The sequence below is a fragment of the Alligator sinensis genome, unplaced genomic scaffold (assembly GCF_000455745.1).
Source record: "Alligator sinensis unplaced genomic scaffold, ASM45574v1 scaffold223_1, whole genome shotgun sequence".
In the NCBI taxonomy this organism is placed as follows: domain Eukaryota; kingdom Metazoa; phylum Chordata; order Crocodylia; family Alligatoridae; genus Alligator; species Alligator sinensis.
In genome coordinates, this window is record NW_005841936.1 from 2611575 (window position 1) to 2631241 (window position 19667).

At 42.8% G+C, this 19667-nt stretch overlaps 1 protein-coding gene across 1 annotated transcript in view; it reads left to right on the forward strand.

Moving 5' to 3' along the window:
- MCTP1 (multiple C2 and transmembrane domain containing 1) overlaps positions 1–19667 on the forward strand; it is a 365001-nt gene that overhangs the window by 46540 nt on the left and 298794 nt on the right. Inside the window, exon 2 of the mRNA XM_025199103.1 lies at positions 4652–4766. Coding sequence (XP_025054888.1) covers positions 4652–4766 — 115 coding nt within the window. The remainder of the gene's footprint in view (positions 1–4651; positions 4767–19667) is intronic.

The window sequence follows — 19667 nt, forward strand, 5'->3', positions numbered from 1 at the left end:
ATGCACGTTGCAAGGAGTTCCCGCCATTTGTATTTAAATTTGTGCCCCACTATTGGCTGTTTCTAAATTATTCCCACGTGGCGGCTAGTGATTGGCTTACTAGCTGTATAAAAAGCTTGAGTGGTTTCCGCCCAAGTTGGAGGACTGCACGAACATCAGGAGGAGGAGACTTCACGTCTTGTGAAGATCTCTAAGCGCTGCGGAGCCTATTGGACCCAGCGTATTTCAAGAAGGCAACAGAGGTCTGATCAGCCTCTAGCTTCTCCCTGTCGCCGAGCGCAATCCTCGACGTATCCCTCTCCCTGCGCGCAAAAAAAGGATCCACGGAGCCTCGACAACTCCGTGTGAGTGAGAGTTTTTGTCCGAGTCCTCAAATGAGGATTTAAGCGGAGCTGTACCTGGGAAACTGTCCAGCCTACACCGCGACCATCTACGGTGTAAGTAAACAATCTTGAATCAACCATTACGCGTCCGTGCCTAATTCTAGCGTGTCGCCTGCTTTCTCCGACCCAGCGTGTCCGGGCTGCTGGCCACAGCCCGCGGTGCACAAAAGGGCCCCGGATCGCTCTCGGCCCGCACGCTTTCCATCCCACTTATCTTGCACTTTTCTCCCCTCCCTCCCCCCCAAAGAAAACGAATAGAAACAAACAGGAAATACTTCTCTGGAGATGCATAAAAGAAACCATTCTAAAAACATCTAAGTGATGGGGCACAGGCAGGAAAGAAGTCAAGGAAGAGTTAAATGCTAGAGCAGATGGTATATCCTCTGTTTCATATACTCCCTGAAAGTGAAAAATAAGATAGTGGGCAGGAAATGGTTTGTTGTATTTTTAAATTACTCTTGTTGTTTTGGAACATTTTATGTCAGGATCATTTAAGTATCATGTCATATGGTCATCATGGGTAGATAAGGACAGAGCCAGTGTGCAAGCACTGAGCTGCTCCTCTTGCATGGAACAGCTACTCAGCATTAAATACTTTTATTTTAAAAATATAGCTCTTCTCTCTTCTCCCTATAATGGCAAATATCAGCTTATACAGATGAGTGAAAACTGATCACAAAAGTAAAGAGTGAACAGTTGCATTCTGCCTCTGAAGTGGTAGGACTCAGGAATCACAAAATCAGTTGTATATCTAAAGGGAAGACGCGTAGCAGAACAGCTGTGTGAACCAAAGGAAAAAAATATAATAGTCTATCTGAATCATGTGATTGGAATATACTAAACATGAACACATTGTTGTCAAGATAAGAGAATGTCACTGTGTGCTTTGGTCAGCTTTGTGCCTGTAGCAAATATAAGATAAAAGCTAGTATTAAGGTCTCTGGATTATGGCTACAAGACTGTCTTGCTTATGATAAATTTCTTAGTCAACATTTATTTTAGTATTTTTCTTTTATTATTACCTTAAGTAAAACTAAAGGAGGGAATATTATAATTCAGAAGGTTTTTGAAGGAATGGAGAATTGAATTCTATTTGTGTTCCTTTCTGTCATGCTCGTAACTTGCAGGTACATTTGTTGCCAGGGCCCAAAAATCATGTGATAAAATATTCATTGCATAAGCTGATTACATTTACTCATGTTAGTTTAATAACTGTGAAATAAAATATAAATATACTCATTCATGGGCGACTGGTGACGCCTTAGTCGGGGGGGCACGTGCCCCTCCAGTGAGGGGTAGGGACTGATGCTCCTGCTTGCCCCCCCTGCCCGTCATCTAAGCAGCGAGCATGGCTAGTCTAGGGGTGTTCCAGCACTCTCAGGGGTGCACGTGCACCCCTGTGCATGCCCTATGCATCACCACTATATTCATTAATTAAATTAGTATATTAAGCTTGTATCCACATGAAGTAGGATTCTGTGTCACTTTATATGACCAAATGACTGTTTTCTGTTAAGTGGCATGTTTGATGCTCATGCACAGTTTGTGATTCTATTACCCATGCAGCATACACATCCATATGGCTGTGCAATATGCACAGTAGGCTACTCAACAAGATAAAGAAATGTTAGTGAGAATGAAGCCTAGAAAAGTTTGAGGTCAAGTTATGGGAAATAAGTTCTAAAGCTGAAGTACTCTCAGTGATATAAGAGATCTCTTCCACTGGATAGTGGAGATAATGGTGGGTCCTTAAGGGATTTTCAGGTCAAAAGCTACACCTTACATTTTGCTAAAAGCACTAATATTGTGTGTGCCTGGAAAGCTGCTCCTTTTAACACTTCTCATTTCACACCAGTGCATCTTCATTTGCTTCAGTAAAGGGACTCCCTAGACTAAGTGAAGTTCAATTTCTGTCCCATATGCTTTACTTTTATCTGATATGACAATATCAGCATTAAATAGTTATAAATTAAAGGGATTTGCAAAAGCTATAAAAAATAGGGACTCTACCTCGAAAATGACTGTGTTCTTTCTGTGAAGTTGTACTCTACATCAGTGTTGGGCAAAATGGCTGCTCCAGCCGCCAGCCGGACTCCAGTTCCCAGCAGCCCCTGCCCACATGGCTGAGGCGGTCTCCATGGAGACCCCAGCACAGCAGCAGCGTTGTGAAAGCTCAAGGCTGGGGTTGCCATGGAGACCAGCCCCAGCCATGCTGGCAGAGTGCAGGCAGAGCAGAGCAGGGATTGTTGGCTACAAAGGACCAACTCACAGGATCATTATAAATTCTAGTTTATTAGGATGTGAAGTTTTAATAACATTATAAATGTGAATTCTGGGGGGGTATGATGGGTAGTGGTCACCTTAGCATACACACGCGCACACATGCATTCACTTATTCAAACCCATGTAGTATAGTAGTTGCTGTAGTGATTGTGAGAGCATTGGTGTTAGTATATGTACCTCTCTGAGGCCCTGCAGATCTGCTGTTGATGGTCAGCTTCCTTCAGGGCAATGTCTTCTCCAGGAGGGGGTCACCTGCTTGTCCTTCTGTCTTGGTAGTTCGGGTGCTGAATGAGAGGGCACCACTGAGGGTCACAGTTCACTGCCTTTTATCCCTTCTCTGGCAGACTTGTGTGATCCCCCAGCATTATCTTGGCAGCGCAATCCAGAGGTCGCTATCCCACGTGGGTCTCGAGTAGTGCATAACAGCTGTTAGTCACAGTCACTGGGGGTTCCGCCCAATGGTGCAGTTTTGGGAGCCCACCCTTGATTTGATTGACTCAGTGGCTGTGTCCTTGCAGGTTTCAGGTGGCTTGATTAGCTTAAAATGGCTTGTAGAGTAGAGTTTTGTAATGGTAAATTCCTGTGGCTAGGCTATTGTCAATTAACAGCCAGATGCTCTTGCTTTGTCATTCAATTATCTACTGATTCATACATACTCGCATTCACTCAGGGGGACCAGCCCAATACAGCAATACAATTCCAGTGATTACAATTCCAATGTATTCTTATAATAATAGTTCTTGTAATACAAGGTATGACTCTAAAGAAAAATACATTTGTTAAAAGGTATAAAACATAAAATACAGAATGCCAGGACAAAGATGAGACGTGAAATATAAAAATGCACTGTGAACAAAATATGAAAATTCATTGTGAGGTAGTGAGGATCAAAGGCCACTGGGGACAGTGAGTTAGGTTAGAGGCTGTCATCTAGACTGATTTAGCATAAAACTTTAGACAGGTATGGGAAGTTTGCTTTGGGAAACAGGTCTTAATCAAAGGGGGAATGTATTCACCAGGATATATTTAGAGTCATGCTTTCAATGCACCTTGGCTTTTCTTGTCTCTTATAGGATTTGCTTTGAAGTCAATATTTTAGTTCTTTTGTTTTCTTTAGTGACACAGCTCAATTGATATGTAAATGTAGTTTGTAGGTTTCTCCTACAGAAAGCCATTTCAGCTTTCTGGATTGCTCTGAGCCTTGCCACACCCATTCAATGAGTGTGCTAGATCTCTGCCAGTACTTAAAAACAAAAAGAAATGCACAAAAGGAGGGGGGGTGTAGGCAAGAAGGGGCTTTTGTTATATCAGTGCCCAGAAGGGGAGTGTACAAAGGGGGCTCCCTGTTTTAGGGACTGCTCTAGAGCTTCTGGGATCTTGCAATGGAGGCAGCTTGCTCCAGAGTCAGGGCAGAGCTGCGATCTGTAGCCTGCACAACCGGGCAGGGGCATGCAGGCAGGGGGCTGCAGCTCTGCCCCTGCTCTGGATCAGGCTGTCACCGCTGCAAGGAGCTGGGGCAGAGCTGCGATCCCCTGTTTGCACACCTCTGCCTGGAGCATTCAGGCTACAGATCATGGCTCTGCCCTGGCTCCGGAGCAAGCTGCCCCCATTGCAAGATCCTAGTGGCTCTGGAGCAGCCCCCTGCCCTGGTCTACTGCACAGTTTGCCAGCACTGTGGCAAACTCCACAGTTTGCCATGGAGACCAGCTGGGGCTGGTCTCCATGGCAACCCCAGCCTTGAGCTTTCACAATACTGCTGTGGCTGGGGTCTCCATGAGGTCACGTGTACATGGTAATGGCATCACGTATACAAGTGCCCCAATGAGTACAACCATTTCCCTTCTGACATCTAGTCTCTTAGATCCCCTTGCCAACTTGCAATTTGTGCTGAATGACTTGGGTTATAATTAGTACTTTTCTATGAATTTGCTAATAGTGTTTTGTGAACCATGCAGTTATAAGTTTTATTTTGGGATTTTTTTCAGAGAACAAATGCAGTTGGGTCCAGCAATGCAGATCTCCTGTCAGCTAATCCAGGAATGTACCAGTTGGACATCACATTGAAGAAGGGACAAAATTTAGCAGCACGGGATCGTGGAGGTAAGAATATTCTGATGAAATGTTGTCTTGCCATATGCATATTCTGTAAGTGATGTATTTGGTCATTAAATGACCTAAAGTAGCAATACTGCTAATCAGTCAAATTAATTTATAAAATGTCTCTATAGGATTGCTTACCCAGGGACACTAAGAAAGGAAAAACTGAATTAACAAAAGGTCTAAAATTTAAGTGCTTTAGTTAAACTATTAGGCTAAGTATAGATCTTCAAAAAGCCCAAAGCAGAATCAATCTAAGTTGCACAGTTTTCTGTAAATGGCACAGTTTAGATTGGTAACAAACAGAAAAAACATTCGCCCTAGGGAGGAGAGGGCAAATCTTAGATTGGGTTCCTCCATTTTTTAAATCAGTCTGTGTGCTGAACTTCTTTTCTGTTATGGGTGTAAACCAGTTTCCTATCGCTTATACCAGTAAAAGTGTAATGTCTGTACCTGGCCGTAATGACCTATGCATCAGCTGCCATTAAGTAAGCAAGGATACTCCTTGTCTGAGTTGGAGCAGACACACAGGGTTTTAATGTAGTTTAACTAAATGTTCTTTTGATTCATGTTTTTTTTTTAATTGGGCTTAACTTTCCTAAGAGACACCACGTAGAAAAGCTATAAGACTTGGATCAATTTAGTTGAGAATAGATTTGCTTAAATGTGGCCCTGCAGGCTGCACTGGTAAATAATGCACTGCAATAAATCTTCCTCTGACTACTTTTGTCATTAACTTTTTCAATATAAGAGTATGCAACTTTTGGTCAAATCCTAATATTTCATAAGTTGCATTTGGGATACACATTGGGCAGCTTAGTTTAGAAAAAAAAAGTTGACCCACAGGAATACCTAGTTTAGTTGTATTTGTTTCTTCTCTACCTGCACAGGCAGCTCCCATTCAAAATCAGATCACCAGCATATTCTGTCTTTAGTCCATTTTGACTTTTCTGAACAGCAAATTATATATGAAAAAGTTATTTTTGCTTACATTCACTTATTAAGGTCCCCTGGCACAAGAATTCCAAAACAAACCAAATAGGTAGAAATCTCGCCAGAGCTTATACCTTTTCTCCTTCTTCTAAAATCAAAACTGTATGACTCCAAACTCAATAATTGTTTTTTGGGAGATATGATAGTTTGGGGGACTTTTATGTTCACAATTTTTGGATTTTACTTTATATTATCCATTCTCTGTATCAATGTCAAAATACAAACTCCATTTTTTTTGAGCATCACTTCAATCATAAGACTATACTAAACAATGTAGATCTTTTGCAAAGTATTTTCCATTCGACATCAAGGGGCTGTAGTGGAACCTTCAAGGCAAAAATAAATGTTTAGACTTTTCAGAGAAACAGAATTTGTCAAAGAAACGGGATCACTGATCAGATGATCAGTTACTTAACCTGATGGAGATCTCAGCTGCATGTCATAGGTAAATGGAGTTATTCCAGATATACACTGCTTCAGCTGAGTTATAAGTATTGGGGTTTTTTGCAAGAACAACCTGTTATTAGTTCTTCCTTTTGATATATAGATGTACTAACAAACTGTACTTCAAGTCTTAATAAAACAAGATATTAAAATGATTCATTCCATGAACTGGAGACAAATCCATATAGTTTGCTTGGTTTCAAAAGGTAAAAAGTGTCAGAATACAAGTATTATTTGTTTTGTTTACAAGTGAAACGAAACTGGGATTGTAAATGTCATGCTTTATATATGAGGAAAACTGCTGTAACTAACAATTACAATTACCTTTTATTATCATTATTTTTGTATAATTAAGGTACTTAGAATAATACATAATTAAAGTACCAGGGCACCTAAAAATTAGGCACTACAATGTGTTACTCTTGTGTATCTGGTACCTGAACCTTGAGTAGGTGCTTAAGCTCCCAATATATATAGTGCATGAGGAAAGTTAGGTGCCTCCAAATGGCAGTTTAGATTAGTTGCATGCTGGCTAAAGCTAGCAAATGGAACCACTGCACAGGGAATTATTTCTTAAAACCTGCCCCTCTCTAAGCAGGTTCCTGACAATCTCCTGATAATAAGAATCTACTGACAATAAGAATCTACAATCATACTTTCAAAAAACTGAGCAGAGATCAAACAGACAGAAAAGGAGATAGTGGGTGGGCCCTGCACACTTTTAATGTAATAGCCTAGTGGTTAGAGCTCCGTTTACCAGGAAAGAAGAGGGTCGGGGTCCGTTCTTTGTACAGTCTGAGCAAGTGCATCAAACCCGTATTTTTCATCACCCAAGAGACTTGTCTAACCACTAGGTTACAGATTAGTCTGAGCAGAGGCACTTTCTACCCCTCCCCTTAAAGCTGTGCACCTTGTAGACAAGAGTGCCAGAGTCCTTGAGCCAGAAAAAGGAAACACAAGAACAGATGTCACACTATCGTCAAGGGGTGTCAAACTCACTCTGTGCAAGAGTCTCTCTGGGGTCAGCACTTTGCTGAGGGAAGGGATGGCTAGGGAACTTTTACAGTCAAACAGAGAGGCACTTTGTCTATATAGGCATTTGCAATGGTGTATCAATGTTTAAATACATCAGTTTTGCCTGCTTGCCTATAGCCATGTCTAAACAATAAATTTGGTGTGCCTATGAGCAGTGCCCTTGGCCATGCCAGGCTGTTCTGTGTAAACCTGGCTGGTCATCACTGTTATGGCCAGTTAACCTGGCCCTGTGCTACTTACCGTGCTTGTGGCATTGTGCAGACATGGCTGTGCTTCTTTTGGGTCAGGCTGATAGTCTGCAGAGTTTGGAGGCACATGGAAAGTTTACTGTGTAAAGTTGTCCTAAATTATTTTTTTGGATCTAGCACTTCATCCCACTGGTGTGACTTCAGGGATATGGGGACACTAATTAATAATCAGGGAGGGGAGACTCTGAACTCCTGGCATATTGCAGAGATGCTTGTGTAGGCCAGGGAACAAGGTGGTGATTGGCAATCAAAAGGAGGGGTCATGAGATACATACCTTAATACCCTGAGCTAGCAGCATGGTGGTGCTACTTTGGTATTCTAACTGAGAAACTGAAACACTTACCACAGGGATGCTTCCAAATAGACCTAGTGAAGTGGGTAGTGAATTTCTTCCCTGCCCCTCTCCTTCAACTCTTGTGCAGGTCACCTGCATAAAAGTCTGATTACTTGGGTTATATGCTGGTGCACTGAATTTCTTTCTTAAGGAATAGGTAAACTACAGGATAAAGATTTAATTTTCTTTTCTTTTACCTTCTCTGATGTTAATTTATTAACCAAAGTTTCCTGTCTGTTTACAGGAATCTATTCAGAATCTGTTGTAACATAATAATGAAAGTCATATTCATACTCATATCTTCACTGTCAGGCTGTTGAACTCTTTCAAGTACATGTAGTAGATTTCATATGAATCCTGCACACTTCCTGTTTCCCAAACTGAAATACAAAGGTCTAAATCAGTTTTAGCAAGAAAAGGAAAAGTGTGCAGCTGTATTTATATAACTAACTACAATAAGAAGCACTGTCAACAGTAATCATGGTTATTAGCTGAAAAATAGTACTGTTGATAATCACAACAAGGGAAGTGAAGAATATCATTCTTTTTCTCATGACAGGACCAACAATTTGCAGCTGCACATAAAGTAGTGCTGATTTTGCAATTTGAAAATAAATCCTTATACCAGAAACGAAATATTTGAGTTGCTTTATGCTAAACATGGTGGAAGTAAATGCAGTTCAGTTCTTCATCATGTCCTCTTTTTAGATGAGACATCCTACACTTGTGCCTATCCCGCCTCCCAGTTTCAATAATAAAGTATGTACAAATGCCTGTTTAAACATGTAACATTGTTTGGTTTTAATGCTAGCCTTTTGTAGCTACTTGATATTAATTACATTCCTTTTATACATATTTAGTAATGTCTAGGGTTGAGTATAGAAGTTTTGTTTCACAGGGAGGACCTTTACTAAAATATAAACTGCAATGTTAATAGTAGGGAGAAAAGAAAATAAAGTTCTTCTGGTCTATATATTGGTATTTTTGCCATATTGGTGTTGGAGTGATGTTAATGATATTAACTATGATGGTCCAGAAATTATTTGAGGCAAAGATTTTTTTGGGGTGATGTCTTTTATTAGGGCAGTTGCATAGTTGGGATAATGTTAGACAAACTTCAAATACAAGGCTTTCTTCTTCAGGTCTGAAGAGAAAAGCAAGCTCCTCCTTGGACCTGAAAAAGAATGTCTCGAGCAGGACCATCCCCAACGATATCATCCCAGCCAAAGCTTTGTCTAGCCGGGTCTTAAAAACCTCCAAGGATAAAGATTCCACAACCTCTCTGGGTAACCTGTTGCAATGCTTTACTACCCTCCTTGTGAGAGAGTTTTCTTAATATCTAACTTAAACTTTCCTTGCTGCAACCTCAGATGATTGCTTCTTTTTTTCTGTCATTTGCCACCACTGAGAACAGTCTAGCTCCATCCTCTTTGGAATCACCCTTCACATAGTTGAAGGATGCTAGTAAATCCCCCCTCAGTCTTCTCTTATCCAGACTAAATACGTGCAGTTCCCTCAGCCTCTTGTCAGAAGTCATGTGGCCCAGCCCACTAACCATTTTCATTGCTCTCTGCTGGACTCTCTCTGATTTGTCTATATCTTTTCCATAGTGAGGGGCCCAAAATTGGACACAATACTCCAGATGTGGCCTTGCCAGTGGCAAGTAGAGGGGAAGAATCGCTTTCCTTGAACTGCTGGCATCGCTCCTACTAATGCAGCCCAGTATGCCATTAGCCTTCTTGACAACAGGGGAACACTGTTGGCACATATTCAGCATATTGTCCATTGAAACCCCTGGGTTCTTTTCTGCAGAGCTTCTGCTTAGCCAGCCGGTCTCCAGCCTGCACCTGAATATGGGAAAGTTCCTTCCTAAGTGCAGGACTTTGCACTTGTCTTTATTGAACCTCAGCAGATTTCTTTTGGTCCAGTCCTCCAGTTTTGTGCAGTTCTCTCTGAATCCTAGCCCTACCCTCCAGTGTATCTATTACTCCCTGCAACTTGGGGTCATCTGCATACTTGCTGAGGGTGCACTTCTTCCCATCTTCCAGGTTGTTAATGAACATATTGAACAAAACCAGACCCAGAACTAATCCCTGGGCCACTCCACTTAGATAATGGCTGCCAACTAGACATCAAGCCATTGATTAAACCTTCTTAGCCTGATGATCCAACCAGTTTTCTATCCATCTTGCAGTCTGTTCATCCAACCCATACTTCCGTAGCTTTCTTCTGAGAATGTTGTGGGAAACCATATCAAAAACCGTATGAAGTCAAGGTATATCATGTCCACAGTTTTCCTCCCACATCCAGAGAGCCAGTCCTTTGGTCATAAGAAGGCAATCAGATTGGCTGGGCATGATTTACCTTTGGTGAATCTGAGTTGACTTTTTGTAATCACCACTACCTCCTCCAAGCGTTTAGAAATGGATGCTGAGGACCTGCTCCATGATCTTTCCAGGGACTGAGGTGAGGCTTACCTGCCTATAGTTCCCTAGATACTCCTTCTTCCCTGTTTTAAAGATGGGCACTATATTTGCCCTTTCTCAGTCATCTGGGACCTCTCCCAATTGCCATGAGTTTTCAAAGATAATGGCCAGCAGCTCTGACGTCACATCAGCCAACTCCCTCAGCACCCTCGGATGCATCATATCTGGCCCCTTGGCAGGATACTATTTACTATCTGGCCCCTTGGCCAGATACTATTTACTATTAACTAAATAGTCCCTAACCTGTTCTTTCACCACTGTTTATTGCTCACCTCCACCCCAAACTGTGCTGCCAGGAGCTGTAGTCTAGGAACTGACCTTGTCTGTGAAGCCTGAGGTAAAAAAGGCATTGAGCACTTCATCGTTTTCTACATCATCTGTCACTAGGTTGCCTCCCCATTTAGTAATGGACTCCCACTTTCCCTGGCCTTCCTCTTGTTGCTGACATACTTGTAGAAATCCTTCTTGTTACCCTTCATGTCCCTTGTTAGCTGCAACTCCAGTTGTGCTTTGGCGTTCCTGATTTCATCCCTGCATGCCTGAGCAATACTCTTATACTCCTCCCTAGTCATTTGTCCAAGTTTCCACTTCTTGTAAGCTTTCTTTTTGTGTTTTAACTCACTGAAGAGCCAAACTGGTTTTCTGCCATACTTGTTGGTCTTCCTGCACATCGGGATAGTTTGTTCTTGTGTTCTCAGTAAGTTTTTTTTAATATACGATCAACTTTCCTGGACTCCCTTCACCCTCAGATTGGCCTACTAGGTGATCCTGCCCATCAGTTCTCTGAGTCAGTTGAAATCTGCTTTTCTGAAGTCCAGGGTATTTACTCTACTGCTCTGCTTCCTTCCTTCCTTCCTTTCCTCAGGATCCTGAACTCAATCATCTCATGGTTGCTGCTGCCCAAGTTGCCATCCACTTCTATGTTCCCCACCAAGTCTTCCTTGTTTCTGAGCAGCAGGTCAAGAAGGGCATGGCCCCTAATTGTACCAGGAAGTTGTCCCTAATGCTCTTCAAAAACTTCCTGGATTGCCTGTGCACTGTTGTATTACCCTAACTACAGAAGTCAGGGTGATCAAAATTCCCCATGAAGACCAGGTCATGTGATCTGGAAACTTCCTCTAGCTGTTTGAAGAAAGCCTTGTCCACCTCATTCTCCTGGTCTTGTGGTCTATAGCAGACCCCCACCATGACATCACCACTGTTGTTCTCCCCTCTGACCTGAACCCAGAGTCTTTCAACAGGCCTGTCTTCAGTTTCGTACTGGAGATCTTAGCAATCATACCACGTTTTTATATAAAGCACAACTCCTTCTTCTTACTACCAGGATTCTGGATGGGCCCAAGAGAGGCGCAGCCAGGCCCAGGGTCTGTCAGGACCTAGTCAGGGAACTTCTAGAGGGGCTGGATGTGTTCAAATCAGCAGGTCCAGATGATCTCCACCCCAGGGTGCTGAGGGAATTGGCAGGGGTTATTGAGGGGCCCCTGGCACAGCTTTACAAGGACTTGAGGTGCTCAAGTGTATTGAGGTGCATGAGGATGCCTCTTCAGAGGACTTGTTCCCTACCCAGGCCCAGGATGCCCCAAATGGAGACAGCCTTGATGAGGTCCTCATCAAACAGGTGGACATTGACAACCCAACACTTATTTCTGGTAAGATCCAGCAACTCCAGGGAAGAAAGGGTAACCGGTGGGGTGATCAGTGTTTGGGGGTGGCACATGACCCAGGGAAGTACCTAGGTGCAGAGATGGCAATCAGTACAGATTGCCCCCAGCCTTTGGAATTTACTAGAAAGGAGGGGACATTGTATTCTGTCCAATGCAGAATACACCTGTAAGAGTATACATGGGAGTCCAGCACTGCTGCACTATATGTGCTAACTATAGAAACACACGCAAGGTTCCTTCTACTTTTGCACTCCTCGGAGTTTTCTCTGGTGCGTGAGAGCTCAGGAAGTTTTAGTGCTGATGACATCCAAAGAACACAAAAGGACATTCCCACTCAGAGGATGTCCATAAATAAAAATATCCAGGGGACCAGTGAGATTAGATGTTGGAGTTGCTCGGGGACCCCTCTGCACACCAAGCTGACACTACTGGCAGGATTGGCCAGAGGAGCTGTTAAAAATTGTTTAGCAGACTTCTCTGGCTTAGAACCACCAGTTCCTGGAACCGATGAGGAGCTCAGAAAAGGGCCAGGGATTAACCCTCCAGGCCCATGTATCCTTCCAGTCTGTTGCAAGAGTTGTGAAAGTTCTTTTTGGCCAGGGTGGTTATTGCTGTGGAAGAGAATCTGTGCCAGGGAAGTTTAAGTTAGAATTGCAAGACTGTAGTCACCTACCCTCCTCCAGTTGACCAGAAGCAATGCCACCAGCCTCATGTCAGTGTGGGCTACCTTGAAGGCTGGCTGCTTCCCGCCCATCCTCCCCCACCCTTCCCTGGTCAGCAGCTGCCACCACACGGTTAGAGGAAGCAAGAGGAAGCGAGCCAGGCATGCCACATACATGCCAAATATGCCAGCTGCCTCAGCCAGCAGGAGCCTTGCATTTGCCTGTGTGGCTGGATGCTAAGTAGGGAGTAGATATCTGAGCAAGAGGTCTGCTGAACACCATGGGAGGGGTGGCCCTTCTCTTCTGTGGCAAGAGTTATCCAATTACTTCGATTGGGACCCAGCCAGCTAATTTATGACTTCACGAGCCAGGGGAGCAAGGGATAGGTTGGGTCCCCAATATCAAAGGGGGAATGATCAGTCCACCAAAATGCATGGTGGGAGTACCAGGGGCAATCTCACCCTGTGCCATCATTTCTGGGAAACTGAAGTTCTTCAATATGTGGGCATTGTGTACCTGGCCTGACCACCCAACACTGTTAGTGAAGTGCCCCCGGTGATTCATGACTCACTAGGGTATAATTGAAAGGAACCCCTTCTGATTTATGTAATCTGAGCCGCAGTGAGGGAGGCACAGAATGGGTATATGGATCCCATTGATGGCCCTGTGCTGTATAGGAAGCCCATCTGTTCGAATGGAGGGAAGACTATCTATAGGACTTTGAGCCAGGTGAAATGAGGCCCCAGCTCCGCAAGTATGGCATTGCACACTTCTTGCATAGCCACTTTTGTTGTCTGCCCCACACTGAACTGGTTGATGATAAAACAGAGGCTGTCAGTGTTTGGCAACTTCCAAATCACCAAGGCCATGTGTCTCTTGATGGACAGACCACGGAAGCCCAATGTCATGGTGCTGCAGTAGGGGAGACAGCTTGGCACAAAGGTCCATAAATGTGCCCTGGAACATTCTAAAGTTTCACTACTACTGCTCTTTGTCCCAGGTTCTGAGCATGAGCTGCTCCTGCCAGTCCAAACAAAACCGGTAGTGCCCAGCAAGGCACTCACAAGGCAGCATCTGACAGCAGGCCTGCAGCACCACATCTTATGCAGCATCATGTGTGCCTCCTGCAAGTGGGCCAGCATGACACCATGGCAGCAACATGGTCCTCAAAGTAGTGCCTTACCAGGGCAGGATCTCTCGCTGCTGAAGCACAGAGTGCCTATAGATTAGAGCAGCCAGGGCAAGGATTTACTCAGTTCCTCCACCTGTCATCTCCAGGAAGCCCCAGGATATCTAATTACAGGTCGGACAGTCGGTCCAGGGTGGGTTAGAGATCCCATGCCAGGTTTAGGAGGGATTGGAATTCTCATGCTCAGGAAGACAATTGGTCACTTAGCGCTTTCCTCTGGGCTGCTTTTGGCCACTTTTAGAAATTTGGGGAAAAGTTGCTCCAGTGCAGCATGCCAAAATAGCTGTTTAGTAACCCTTTAGTGATGGATTGTGATCTGTGCATGCTAGAGTTCATAGAAAATATTACTGTGCATCTTTTCAGAACATGTTCTAATTTTAACATTGCATAGCATTTCACAGATTTAACACATACTAAGTGCCCTGTATGACATGGTCCCCAGTCTGAGGACATGATTGGATAACTCGATTCATCTGAGCAGATGCATGAGACCATGCAGAGCCCAATACGTTTACTTTAGCTCTGTAGGGATACAGGAATCTGCCTGTGTGAAGCTAGTTGCAGGAGTGGGCCTACATGTAAAACTCTTGGGTGCCTATACACTTACAGTGAGGCTGCTCTGATGTGCTGTGATCACAGTGTGTCGGAGAAGACTTGATTAATCAAGTCTGCTGGAGTGTGGTAATTACTGCGCTCCAGCAGACTCCAGCGTCACATGCATCAGTGTCCCCATGCTGAAAAATGGTGGTGGGGGTTGCTGTTTTTCAGTGTGGGGATGCTAATATACGTGATGTTTCATGCGCTTTAATTAGAACAGATCTTGGAGCTGCTCTAATTAAAGCACTCCCCACCCTTTCCCAGAGCACAGGTATAAACACCCCTTGATTCTCAACACAAAAAGCTAGAATGAAGAGTATGTGCACATGCATAGGCATATACATAAGCACAAATAGTAAAGAAATAAGATTATAAGAAATGTATTCCTTTATAAAAAATAAAGACTGATGAATTCAATTTAACTTGCCTTTTCTGATAGAAATTATTAACACAAATAAATATTATACTAGCAGGCTACACTGAGGACAGTTAGGAGGCATAACCAAACAGATATAGAGAAACAAATCGGAGAACTCCAGTTAAAAATAATGAAGGATCATCTCATTTAGTTCCTTATAATGCCAAGATTTGCATAGATGCTTAGCACTGTACACTGTGAGTAGTCCCATATACATAGTGAACTGTTCATCATGCAGAAGGTTCAACACAAATGATAAAGCTTTACACAGTCTGGACCTGTGTTTAGAAAAGGAAGAGTAAATGGAAATCCGACAGAAGTGTGTAAAAATGATGAGTGCTTGGGAAAATACCTATTAGGCTCTGTTATTTTATACTGCTTCAAATGATAAAAGCCAGGGGACAGTCAAATTAAGTGCAAAATGTTTTTAAATGACGTAAAGGAAAATTCAGTTACCCAGCATACATCTGACCTATGGATTTCATGGTTGTAAACTATATTGTAAATTAAATTCTTAGTTTGATTAAAAACTATCGTAGGCCCCATCTGCTGTTACACTAAAATAATTTCAGAGATTATTCATCCTTACTCTTCAGAGCATAAAATGTTCATTAGCTGAGCTTGAGTGAAAATTTTCCCAATTGTATAATATTACACAGTTGGTCAGGTAGAATATGGTGATTTCTTCTGAAATATTTGCTGGAGGCAGAATTCAAATGGATTGTAAGTACAGATCATTAGTATAGCAATTCAAACATCTTTCTAATGTAGCAAACAGTCACAGTACAAAATTAGAAAAGCATTATAGACAGCATAATGGATAGTTGAATGCCAAATTATTGAAAGAGACTTTTGGATATGTATCTTATGCTAGCCAAGAAAAAGACATGCCAAAATGCACTTTCATGTAATTTACATACTACTTTTAAAAAAAATCTTAATTAAATCTTAAAGCAGCATGCTTTTCAACACAAAGGAAATCATATTGGAATAGAAAGGCTATACAAAAGACCATACTGAAACAGGAGAGAGACATATAAATCAAACCTGGTAGAAAATTTAGTTTATATTAAGATTTTCTAAAGGCTATTATATTAAATTCTGGCTGTGTCAAAAAAATGCTTCATAAATATGTATTTGCAGAGAATTTTCTAGGAATATGGCCAACTTCTCTGGAAATAAAATTATAGTTTCATTAAAAAAAAACCTATTTATTAACTAAGATTCTACTTAAAAAATGAGATACTAAGGCACTAACTACATAAAAATTGAAAACTTGCTTGGCTTCTAACTAAAGTTTACCAGACTGTGTAGATATACAAATGGGCATTGTGTGAAAAACACCTGTAGATTTATTTAAACAACTTCTAGGAAAAAGCACTAATTACATTGTTTGGTGTTGAACAGATGATCAGTATGTTCTAGTTTATTTCATTTGAGTGAGATACCTTGGAAATGTAGTGACAAAATCATTTAATGTTATGTGGCAAGGGTGTCTAACTCATCATGCCCAGCAGGCTAGGTAACTGGTGCAGGGTTGGTCCATAGATCAGATGAGTGGCCCAGTGATCCACGTGCTGGCCCCAACTCTGGATCCAGTATGCAGGGCAGATCTGCTGTGAGCACCATGGCACTGGGCAACGTATGTGCTGCATGTTATGCACATGCCTGATCCAGTCCCCATGCCTTGTAGTGCATGCACTGGAACTAGCCCCGTGCACTGTGTAGATTGTGCAGTGGAACTGGCCCCACACGCCACATGGAGTGCATGGAGTCAGTTCAAGATCCATGGGCGGCACAGCGGGATCTGGCTCAGAGGCCAAATTTTTGACACCTCTGTTATATGGTGTACCCAGCAAGCTATGGCTAAATCAGTAAATCAGCTTGTGTATGCAGCAGGTTTGAAACAGGCCTGACTTCAAATAATCTTACAACTCACACTTTATTAGCACTTATTCTTGCATTTCATCTTTTGGGTTGCCCCTAGATATGTAGACATGGAAACCCAAAATCAAAAAGTTGCTTTGCTGTGGATACCTCTGTAGAGCAATGGGTGGAACTGCACAAGAAGGAATAAGAAAGCCTAATAGATCACCAAGGTTGCAGGCGGGAAAGAATGTTTTTCTTGGGTCAGATTTTAAGGAATACCATGCTTTTGCTTACATCTGTCACAACCCAATGTTGTGATTTTTGTTTTGTGTGTGCTTCGGCACTGCTAAATTATTTTCCCGCCAAATTGCAGCTTCTTTGCATGGTGGAGTTTTCTACTGCAGAGGAGAACTCCGGTGCAACGGAGAATTTTCCCTCCAATTTATAGCTTTCTTTGCATGGTGCATTTCTTTTGCATCTCAGAAATGCATGGTGCAAAGGAGTTCCTGCCATTTGTATTTTAATTCGAGCCCCATTATTGGCTTGTGTTAAATTATGCACACGTGGCGGCTAGCAATTGGCTTGCTAGCCGTATAAAGAGCTTGGGTGGTTTCCGCCCAAGTTGGAGAGAAAGCAATTAGAGTCCGAGAGGGAGAGTGTGAAGATCTCTAAGCACTGCGGATCCTTACGAACCCAACGCATTTCTTAAGAAGGCAACAGAGGTCTAAACAGCCTCTGGCCTCTCCCCGTCGCTGAGCGCAATCCTAGACGTATCCCTATCCTATATACTTAAGATCCGAAACCATGGAGCCTTAACAACTCCGGGGCCAGAGAGCCAAACCAAACCCACGGAGCTTCGACAACTCCGTGGGAAAGAAATTGCCGAACCCGCGGAGCCTTAACAACTCCGGGGCCCAAGAACCGAATTTGTCGTAGTCCTCCAACGAGGATTTAAGCGGAGCTGAACCTGGAAACTGTCCAGCCTACACCACGACCATCTTGGGTGTAAGTAAATAATCTTTGAATCAACCACTACGCCTCTGTGACTAATTCTAGCCCGTGCGTGCCTTGCCGCTGCACGGTCCCTTCTGACCCTGCGTGCCCGGGCTGCTGGCCACAGCCCGCGTGCGCAAAGACGGGTCCGCATATCGCTCCCGGCTCGCACATGGCGACATGGACAGGATCGGGAGGCGGCCCGCACAACATCCATATCCTCCTTCTAGGATCAGGTGATCAGATATTAATTCAATAAATTCTGTGTCATTGCAGTGGAAGGACATTGGTAATGCCCTTGTCTCTCTTGCTTTCCAACTGTGGCAAGTTATAGGGTGGTATTGTTTTCATAAGATGATTTATTGCATTGGTGAGCATCTGCAGTAGACACCTTTTAAGACTGTTTGGAGTAATGGTGGTCTGCAAATACAGGGCACAGGGCTTGAGAAGCACCTTACAGTCTGATAGTCCTAAAACAGTTCAGGGAGTAGATGACTGTCTGGTGTTTCAATGAGCTGATGAAGTTAAGTTAGCTAAGTTAGCTAATTTAAATTCCAATAATAATAAATATATAGTTTTGTTCTTTTATGCCTTTTCCATCCCTGAAAAAGGAGGATCCTTGCCTTTAGAAAGACTTGCACAATGGGAGCTTCTTTGTCCATACCACTTAGCACCAGCTCCAACTGATGGTCCAGAGGTTTAAGTTAGAGCCTTCTAGACCCCATTAGTCTTTGAGGGACTTCACAGCCTGGGAACCTTTCTGACTCATTATTAATTCAGTATCAAATCTTTTTCTTACTTCCTCAATTACCACTTGGCTGCTAATCCACTTTTATCACCCCTCTTTTAGCCCTGCCAGTGAACCAATCACTATGTATGTCTGTTAGGCTCTTGCCTTTCCTCATTCCCATTTCTTCATTTTGCCATCTTCCATTTCCTTTTCCCATGACTAACTTTTACAATTACTAAGTGCCTACATAATGGGGTAAAAAACCTTTAACAATATAAATTAAACCTTTCCAAGGAGCATATTAAATTATCTTATCTACTTTATATTCTGTCCACACCTCAATCTTCAGTGTAACCCAGTCTAGCTCAGGGCATTTACCCAGCTGAGAGTAAATTAACCCATTTCATACTGCTATAGCTAGACTGCTTATGGTATTTAAAACTGCTGTGTCTTTAGACTATGCTGCAGCCTTTGCACCTATCATAACTTAAAATCACATAAATATTTTGGCACTACTCTCCACGTTCTCAGTTCCCTAATCGTAAACATTGTGTGGGTTGTCAGATCAGGACTTAAGGATATGTCTATACCTGAAAGTTGTCACTGCTTTGGGTGTCTATGCTGAATGATCCAGAACAACTGCTGTGTGAACAGTGCGTCCATGCTGCTGTGCCATTCTGGTTAACCTATTGTGTTTGGCATCATTGCATCTACACAGCACTGCCTTATTTCAAAATAAATGCTTAGCATTGTGGATGGATATTCCATGATGAAGAGCTCCCGCATAGCCTCTGTGCATCCTGGGTTGTTTTTCATGTTTCTTGTGGAATACATTCCAGAAAGCACTGGAGTTCCAGGATTGGGAATCGAGCTAAATTAATCTTCCATGTATTTCACCCCATCATCCATTTTGTTGTTATGAGTTAGTGCCAGTTTTAAGAATCCTCAGGTAGAATGCATGAAAGTGCTTGAGTGATATGATACTCAAGAGGATTAAATACACAGCCTGCTCCAAATATATCTTGAGTTTGTAATAACTTTAAAGCCACCAATACAGGATACATGATTAGGATTCCCAAATGATTTGAAGCCATTCATGGTACCTACCTACTCATCACTGCCCTCCACATGAGAGCTCAGAATTCATTTAGAGGGAGAGAGATTTCTCCGTGCTGGAAAACCTGGCTGATCCCCAAGGACAGTTGTTCAGTCTTCGTATGGTCAGTTTTGGAAACATCCAT